This window comes from Homarus americanus, unplaced genomic scaffold, assembly GCF_018991925.1.
Source record: "Homarus americanus isolate GMGI-L3 unplaced genomic scaffold, GMGI_Hamer_2.0 scaffold24694, whole genome shotgun sequence".
Lineage (NCBI taxonomy): Eukaryota > Metazoa > Arthropoda > Malacostraca > Decapoda > Nephropidae > Homarus > Homarus americanus.
The window spans coordinates 303,331-313,605 of record NW_024732780.1 but is presented as its reverse complement, the minus strand read 5'-3'; the positions used below and the strand labels follow the sequence as shown (position 1 = coordinate 313,605).

The 10,275-nt window shown below is 38.0% G+C and overlaps 1 protein-coding gene across 1 annotated transcript; it reads left to right on the top strand.

Moving 5' to 3' along the window:
• The first annotated feature begins 1,765 nt into the window (after nt 1–1,765).
• LOC121868941 (SCAN domain-containing protein 3-like) lies at nt 1,766–3,547 on the top strand. Its single transcript, XM_042369973.1, has one exon. It carries the CDS (start codon nt 1,766–1,768, stop codon nt 3,545–3,547), a length of 1,782 nt encoding a protein of 593 aa, XP_042225907.1.
• Nucleotides 3,548–10,275: the final 6,728 nt, after the last annotated feature.

The window sequence follows — 10,275 nt, the reverse complement described above, 5'->3', positions numbered from 1 at the left end:
TCAACTTTTTGTCAGTTGCATACATTTTGAAACCTGTTTCTGGGTAAATTGAGGTCACTGATTTCAAATATGGCACCGGTTTTTTTTTATCGGGTCTAGTTTTGTTGCGGTGAGTTACCTACCATTTACTACTATATATAGTTAGACTACCATATACTACTGCTAAAAATCTAAACCAGCACACAGAGAGGAATTACCAAACACGTAGAATTAATTTTTAATTACTTTTATTTACCTTGACACGCATATTTTGGATTCATCAGTTGCTTTTGTGAACTATGCCAGATTTATTCAGGCACAAACTTGCGTTTAATGGACTGTCTTGAATATCGCCTCTCAGTGCAGTCTCGCTGAATGCTCCAGCAATAGTCCGCCATCATGTGAATGTCCCAGCGACCTTGATACCTGTCTTCCATGACTTTGATATCCTGGTGAAAGCGTTCACCTTGCTCATCACTCACGTCCCCCAAGTTTGCCGGAAACAGTTCAAGATGACTGTTCAGGAAATGCATCTTAATGCTCATGTTGCAACCTAACACATGGAAACTTTCCATCAAAGATTCAACGAGCTTTTTATAGTCCTCTGATTTCCTGTTTCCAAGAAAGTTCCTTACAACAGAAACGAATGCTCCCCATGCATTTCTCTCAACATCAGTCATGGATTGAGTGAAGGCTTGGTCTTTAATCAGCGTCCTAATTTGAGGGCCGTCGAAAATACCTGCTTTGAGTTTTTCTAGCGTTAAACCAGGGAACACTTCACACAGATACTTAAAACAGTCACTGTCAGTATCGAGCGCCTTGACAATCTGTTTCATAAGGCCCAGCTTGATGTGAAGGGGCGGGAAAACAATTTTTTCACGTTCCACTAGGGGTTCATAAATGATGTTCTTTTCCCCAACATTGAGGCTTTCCCTAACTGGCCATTCCTTCTGAATCCAGTGTCTGTCTTTGGCTCTGCTGTCCCAGAGGCAGATAAAGCAAGAAAATTTTGTATACCCACCTTGCTGTCCTAGCAAAAAATTGACCATTTTTAGATCAACACAGATGATCCATTTGTGTTCTTCATATTTGAGTAGCTCCAAAACCGTTTTGATGTGTTCATATTTTTCTTTCAGGTGTACTGAGTGTCCTATGGGTATTGCGCCAAAGATGTTGCCTATATGTAATAAAATACACTTCAGACTCCGCTTAGAGCTATCTATAAAGAGGCGCCACTCTTTCGGATCATAACCTGGAGCTCCCATCGCGGTGACTAATCCAGAAATATCACAACAGTAGACGAAGTCAAATTTAGAATCAAAGAATTGTAAAAGGCTCTTTTCTCTGTTGCGAAAGAATGTTACCTTTGTGTCTATTTTCAGCAAGTTTTTATTTTTTAACCGTGAAGCCAACAATTCTGACAGCTTTTTAGACAGACCCAGATCTCGAACTAAGTCAAAACTAGACCTGATCTGCACAAACGAATGCCATTTTCAGGATCTGTGACCTCAAATCTACCAGAATCAAGTGTCAGAACTCATGCAACCGAAAGTGTGTTCCCCAGTGTTATTGATCTTGTTATTCTCTGAAAATAATGTATAAAAATAATCATTCATTGATCTTGTCACAGTAACATTAATTTAAAACTGTGAATATAAAGCTCAATATTTACTTGAAATGGCAACTGCATATTGACATTGTGCCTTGTATGTTACAGAAGTTAGATATTAAATTTATTTTCCTAAGTATATAAATATTTTATTTTCACTTTTCAGTTACCCCCATGATGCATAAAATGAACAGTGTGCACGCCAAAAAAAAAGTTCGCCAGTATTCAGATGAGTACTTGCTGTTTGGGTTCATACCAGCGACTCATGATGAAAGGTTGCCTTTTTGTCTGTTGTGCCACCAATGTTTGACTAATGAATCCATGAAGAGAGGTCGTCTCGAAAATCATTTGAAGGCAAAACACAGTATTCATGTTAATTCAAAACTGGAGTATTTTAAATCCCTAAAGGAGAAGTTTGAAAAAAGATCAACAATAAATTCATTGTTCTCTGCAAGAAGTGCAAGCAAGGATCGTGGTCTTGAGGCTAGTTATGAAATTTCTCTTCTCATAGCAAAATGTGGCAAAAATCATACAATAGGGGAGAATTTAATTAAGCCCGCAATATCAACTTTTCTGAAAGTAGTTCTTGAAAAAGATGACCAAGATCTCAAAAGCATGCCGCTCAGTAATAATACTGTTAGTAGCAGGCTTGATGAAATGAGTTGTGATGTAGAAGTACAACTTGTTGAAAAATTAAAATATACAAATTTTTCAATACAGTTGGACGAATCAACTGTAAGAGATAGTGAAGCTCTGTTAATGGCCTATGTAAGATATGTTGATAATGGAGAATTTATTGAGGATATGCTATTTTGCGAAGCATTAGAAACCACCACTATTGCAATTGATATATATAAGAAATTAAAAACATATTTAGATGATAAGCAGATACCAATGGAGAACATTATATCTTGTGCTGCAGACGGTGCTCCAGTGATGATGGGCAAGAAAAATGGAGTTTTAAAATTATTGAAAGACGACAACCCCCAAATGTTGTTAGTGCATTGTGTTATTCATAGACAGAATTTAGTTTCCAAAAAAGTTTCTCCTGTTCTAAACGAGACATTGAATGCAGTTATAAAATGCATCAACACTATAAAAGCTAATGCCAAATGTGAGCGTCTTTTCAAACAATTTTGCAAGGATCAAAATGCAGACTATGTAAGATTATTACTTCATACTGATGTAAGGTGGTTATCAAATGGGAATTGCCTGAAAAGATTCATGGAATTATTTGATATTCTTAGTGAGTTCTTGGATGACAAACCTTATATGAGTCTGTTACTGACAGTTGATGGTAAAGCACTTGTCAGTTATTTAGCAGATATATTTGAAAAACTCAATGTCTTAAATAAGGAGCTCCAAGGAACAAATATGACTCTTGTTAATTCAAAGGCCAAGATATTTCGCTTTATATCATTTCTGGAATTATCCCAAGAAAATATTTCTGTCAAAAAATTTGAACAATTTTATTGGTTGAATAAATGTGAGGTAACAGATGCTACTTGTCTTGTTATTGTGGAGCACTTAAAAATAATGGTAAGCGATTTCAACTTCAGATTTTCTGATTTGAAAGAAATTAATTATCCATCTTGGATGACTCAGCCATTGCTAGTGGATCTGTCAGATGTAACCATGGAGTATCAAGGAGAACTTTCAGAATTACAAAATGATGACTCGATTAAAGCCCTGTTCAAAATAAAAGGAACAATGATGTGGCTCTGTGAAGAAACACAAGCTAAATATCCAAATACAAGTAGTTTGGCAAGAAAACTACTGTTACCATTCCCATCGTCATACTTAGTGGAATGTGGATTTAGTGCGGTGAATGACTTATTACTGAAGAAAAGAAACCGACTGGATATCACTAAACGAGGCGACTTGAGATTGAAATTAACAAAATTTCTGCCTCGGATAAAATCTCTTTGCAGTAGACATCAGGCTCAAGGGTCTCATTAATTGATGGTAATTGAATTTATTTAATCTGATGGTAGATATGTTATACACATTATAAAATGGATTTTATTTGATTAAATTTGAAGTTATACCCTTTAGTTTTATTTGAAAGATACAATTTTTTATGTTATACTTCTTCAAAACTGATATTGTTATATCATACTAAACAATTAACGGGTGGGGGACATGAAGAAATTTGTGATAAAAAAGTGGGGCATGGTACTAAAATGGTTGGGAACCACTGATCTACTACACTGACCCTCTGTGTTCTATCGGTGAGCCATGATTTTATCCAATTTAAAACTTTGCCCTCGATACCATGAGCCTTAACTTTTCTCAGAAGCCTCTGATGTGGTACTCTGTCAAACGCTTTGCTAAAGTCTAAGTAAATAACATCGTAATTTTCGTCATTATCTACTACCGCGAAGACTTTCCTAAAAAACGTCAGCAGATTTGTTAGACAAGATTTTCCCTTTGTAAACCCATGTTAAGAGTCGTAGATTAATTTGCTTTTCTTTAAATGCGATCGGATGCTATTTGCCATAATTGATTCAAGAAATTTCCCCACTACTGACGTCAAACTAATCGGCCGGTAATTTGATGCTGATGCTCTGTCTCCCTTTTTGAATATGGATACTACATTTGCCTGTTTCCACGAGTCTGGCACAACTCCCTTGTCTAATGATTTTGTAAATAAATTTACGAGGTGTTAGCTAATCTGTTCCTTACGCTCTTTCAAAACTCAAGGGAAAATTTCATCCGGCCCTGGGGATTTTGTTTTCTTTAATTTATTTATCTTCTTAAGAACATCCTCTTTTCTGATAGTGATATTCTTTAATTTCTCTTCTACATTTCCCCTAAATATCAGTTCCACCTCTGGAATTTCCTCGTGAATTTCTTCTGTGAAAACTGTTAAAAAGTAGCTGTTTAATGCTTTCCTAATTTCCTCACTGTCATCGATCACTTCCCCTCTCCCTGGTTTTAAAGGCCCCACTTTGTCCTTGACCTTTGTCCTATATACCTGGAAACTTTCCTTGAATTTAATTTAATTGAATTGAAACAGTTTATTTAGCCAGAAAAACACAGATACAGAGTGGATAATAATAACAATATTAACATGGCTTAGGCATTTGAGAACCTGAGCTCTCTTTTAGACACCTGATATATACTATACATTTATCTCAGGGAAGTATTATGTAACATTTAGTATTATCTGGAATAGTACAACAGCATGGTGGTAATAAGAACATCTCATAATGTTACCACGGTTATCACTTCAATATTTATTTATTTTATTTATTTATTATTATTATTTTATTTATTTTTTTTATTTATATATACATAAATTACAGTGGAATTGGAAAACATAAGTATAATGGGGGAGCAGTACAACATGGGTTGTACAGTAATAAAGTTGAACAAGAGGACAGAGCTACCAGGATTATGCCTGGTTGGCAATTATGTTTATTGCAATGGTAATTACTTATCTATTTACATGATAATTTCAGATAAAACGGTTTTGATATAGTAGGTGTTACAAGAAATATTAATACTTAGGCAATAGATATTTTTTAAGAGATGATTTAAAGGAAGGGAGCGTAGTCTTTGCTCGGATGGGTGGGGGTAAGTTGTTCCTCACCTTCACACCATGATATTTTATGGAGGTCAAGGACTGAGAGGAGCATATGGGGGGTGGTCTTAGTAGCTCTGAGTGCCTTAAGTTGTATCTCTGACTATTCCAGAACTGGAAGTAATTATTGTCAAGCAAGTGATTAATAGATTTGTAAACAAATATGGCACAGCAGTAGGTGTTAATATCTTCGAATTTTAAAATTTTCAATATAGCAAATTTTTCTTTTGTGTGATCTGTTTTCTTCATGTAGGTCTTTGTCCGTACAACTCTCTTTTGTGCAGTAACCAGAGATTGTGTTTTTGAAGAGCCAGAGGCCCCCCATAGTGTGTGACAGTGTATCAGGTGTTGGTAAACAAGATCATGATAAATTTCTTTCATTGCTGTGAGAGTGAGTGACTGTCGAGTGTGATACATGATACCGCACTGTTTATTGACTTTACTGTGAATGATTTGTATGTGGTTTCTCCAGTTAAGTTTCTCATCAACAATAACTCGGAGGAATTTAGTATTTTGTTCGCCTTTGAGGACTGTATTACCAAGTCTGGGGGTAAGTTTTTCCTTCTGTTAAAGATCGTGTAGTTGGTTTTTTCGAGGTTTAAGGTCAGTTTATTACTTATTACCCCGGTCCCACTTTAGTTAATTCAGTGTTCATAGTTCTCATCAAGGAATGGAGGTCTAAGTTGCTGGTATAGATATTACTATCGTCTGCAAATAAGATGTATTTTATGAGTGCGCTGGCGTGGACTATGTCGTTTATGTACAACAAAAACAGTACTGGACTGAGAATGGAACCTAGGGGGACTCCATACAAGATTGGCGAGGAATCAGATTGGTGGTTATTATAGCAGACATACTGCATCCTGTTGGACAGATATGAGGTAAACCAATTGTGGGACAGGGCCCCTAACGCCGTAATGTTCAAGCTTTGAAAGGAGGAAGGTATGGTAGATAGTATCGAAGGCTTTAGAGAGGTCCAAGAATATACCGACTGTGAACTGACTGTAATCAAAGGAATTTAAGATGTCATTAGTAAAGGATAGCAGAGCACTCTCAGTCGATCTTCTAGCTCTAAATCCAAACTGGGAATCTGTAAAGATGTTATTGGCATTGCAGAAGGAATTTAGTCTATTACATGCTAGTTTTTCCAGTATCTTACTCAAAACTGGGAGGACTGATGTGGGGCGGTAATTCTTGAAGAGACCTTTGTCCCCAGATTTTTTTATATGCCGGGTGAACTTTAGTAATTTTCAGTTTGTCAGGAAAGACACCACTAGTGAAGGAGGGGTTACAAATGTGTAGGAGAACAGGTAGTAATAAGTGGGCTACTTTCTTAATGATGCTCGTTGGTATATTGTCTTTGCCTGCTGCTGCATCTTTGGACATTTTTATGATGGCCAGTAATTCATCTGCTGTGACATGGGATTTGCGTTAGATTCCCTAGCTTTCCTGATTTCGTAGTACCTCTTTACCTTCCTTACATTTTTCTTAACATTCCTAGATAGTTCATTATGCCTACTTCTGAGCTGCTTCTCCCCCCCTTTAATTTCTTATAAATTCCTTCCTTTATTCCTATGTCATATGGGGGTTGGAGGTAAGCGTCCACTGATCGGGGGTCCGCTCACATTTGCAACTGCAGTATCATTTCATATCTGTATGTAAAGACAACCTGCAATCCCAAATTCGGTTTGGCTGCTCCAGAAGCTCCAGCCGGAACCACCAAACGGGTCGCTTATAGGCAAAGGCTCGTGTCGGACTACGGTCAGATCCGACAATCTCAACAACATAACAACGCCAATCGAAAATTTGGGACTCTGGCCATATTGACATTGTTTTTCGTTTCCCAATTTAGGGTGAACTTGATTTCTGTGTGATCACTATTCCCTAGTTCTTCCCCTATTGTGATATCTCTGATAATATCTTCTTTATTTGTTAATACTAGATCTAATATATTGTTACCTCTAGTAGGTTCTGTAAATAGTTGTTTCAAAATTTTTTCCTGTACTGCATCTGGGAAGTCTTCAGATTCATAGTCACCTACAATGTTGTCCCAGTCAATATTTCTGATTTTGAAATCCCCCATAATGCACAGGTTGCTGTATTTTGCTGCCCTACTCATTTCCTGCCATATGGGCTGAGCTGCTTCTTTTCCAAGACTTGGGGGCCTATAAATCACTCCCATAATTAGTTTTTTTCCTTCCTTTCGCAATTTCTATCCATACAGACTCGGTTCCAATTTCACCCTTTATTGAATTATTAATACAACATTTTAATGTATCCCTGATGAAGAGTGCGACCCCTCCCCCCTCCCTACCTTCCCTGTCCTTGTGAAAAAGGTTGTACCCTTCTATGTGGTACTCTGATAAAAAGTTCTTGCTCGCCAGATTCATCCAAGTTTCAGTGATTGCTATGACGTCTATATACTCGGTACATACAACTGCTCTCAGGAAGTCTATTTTATTTCTAACGCTCCTACTGTTTGTAAAGTATACATTTAAACCTACCCTTCCCTAGTCCTGCTTTACCCCTTGTCCTGAGTAACCAATTTTACCCCACAGGACCTGCTTGTTTTTTTACTCCCACTTACTCCGACCTCTCTCTACTGGCGAAACCCCTCCTTCGGAGTTACAATTTCACGCTCCAGGGATGCAGACAACGTTTTTACCCCCGCGCGAGACAAGTGTACTCCGTCACGACTGTACAGGTAGTCGATGCCATAGAATGGTTGCCAGTTATCAATGAATGCCCAACCATTGCTTGCACAATGTTTTTCCAGTCAGCAATTTATAGCAATTGCCCTCGACAGCCATTCACGACCAACTCCTCCTCTAGGCAAGACACCACATGCTATCGGGATCCCTCCCCTATCTCTAACCTTCCCCAGAACCTCCCTATACCTCTTGAAAAGTTCCTCATTCCTAACCTTTCCGATGTCGTTACCTTCAACACTAAGACACACTACTGGCTTGGTACCCTCCCCTGACAAAACCCTATCTATCCTCTCAGCTAAGTGCCCTATCCCAGCCCCAGGAAAACACACCCTAGCCCTATGTTTCCTATCTCTTGCACAAAAAGTCCGATCTAAGAACCTCACCTGGCTGTTCCCAACTACCACGACCTTACCACTGGACAGGGTCTGAACAACTGCCCTTGTCTCTCCTGGCACCACATCGTCCTGCCTCTTCTCTTCCTCGCCCTGCCTCTTCTCTTCCTCGCCAGCTTCCTCCAACACTTGGTAGGGGTTAACTGCACTCCACACCCTGGTCAGCTTTCCTGAGTCTGACTCTAGTCCCATTGGAAGCAACCACTCTCCACGCCTGTTCCTCCTTCGCAGGTGTCCTGCTAGGCAGGACACCTACCTGAAGGAGTTCAGTCCTGAGAGCTTCGATCTCCCCCTTTAACACGTCCATCTCTCTCCTCGACTGTTCCAGCTGACTTAACAGAGTAGCCAGGAGGTCGTCTTTCCTCACATTCCGTCCTTCTTCCCCCACAACACAAGGATCCACGGTGGCCATTTCCTCTGGTCACTAACACTAGCACTTAGGGGCACGTCCTAAGTGCAATTAAAATCTTTTAATAATATTGATGATGCCATGTACAACTTTTGTTTCCCATTGTAGTGTTGTAAGCTATGCTGAGAAGTACTCTAGTGCTCGTGTACAATTATTGATTCCGTCTGTAGTGTTGGAAGGAATAGAAGTGTTTTCTTTTACCAGTGCGTCTCATTAACCCCAATCACAGGTACTCGCTATTTCACGGTCACGGAAAATACTTTTATTAATTGTGTTTGTGCTGGTTCAGCTTTCTCTGAGGGCGCTTCCACTGCATTGCCATCCACTATAACTAAAAAACCTCAATAGGTAGAATTCCGACCGGTTACACCAGTTACACACACACACACACACACACATATATATATATATATATATATATATATATATATATATATATATATATATATATATATATATATATATATATATATATATATATATATATATATATATATATATATATATATATAAGCACATAAGAAAATAAGGACACCTTTGCTAATTCAACCCAATCAATCTTTCTGAGGTTGCCAGATTCTAAGTTCACCACAGAAAGTTTAACTTTAAATTCATCTTAATTAGACCAGGTATCCTGTACGGTCTACCAAATGTAGACAAGGATGAGTGTCTCTTACTCCCTATATTGTCTGCCCTTGGCACCTTTCATTATAATCTGTCCAAATTCCTTATGTCCATATTGTCACCAATAACCTATGATCAATATTCCATTAAATACTCTTTAGTTTTGTTAAGGAACTAACCAGCATCTCGTTCAACAACTGTGTTATGGCTAGCTTTCATATACAATCTCTATTTACCTTTTTCTTCCTCTGTCACACGAGAAGCTTTGGCTAACCGAATGTCCCATCCAATTTAAGCCTTTGTTCTATCGACGTTATGTTTATGACACATTTTAGATTTTCAGGTCACTTAATAACGCCCCTATGCTCCTAAAATATCTAAATTCGATGCATTGCTACATCAAATTTACTTGCGATTTAGAGAAGATCAAAATTTTGCCATTTCTTGATGTTTGTATCCACCGTCTTCATAACAGTTTCGAGACAGCCTTATACAGAAAACCATCATTCACAGGTTTGAGTAAAAAAAAATTATCATTCATTCCTCTTAATAACAAACAAAATCTAATGCATACTCTTACCAACAGAGCCTTTAATATATGTTCAAACTATTTCCACCTGGACAAGGAACTGAAATTCATAAAGGAACTACTCTTTAACAATGGTTTCCCTAAGAGATTTACAGATACTCATCTAGACAAAACCCTTAAGAGGATTTTTGGTCCTACACAGCCTCAAATCCGCACCGTTACTAAATATTCTATCTATTTCACCATCCCGTACACAGGCCCACTCAGTTTCACCCTTAAAACCAAACTTCAGAAACTTCTCAATTAATTATCTCCTCAAATTTCGCTTAGACTAGTCTTCAAAGCCCAGAATTCAAATAAAAATTCTTTAAAACTAACGTTACCATACCCACACACTTGCACTCCTCAGTTATTTATCAATTTATAGCTGTAGGGC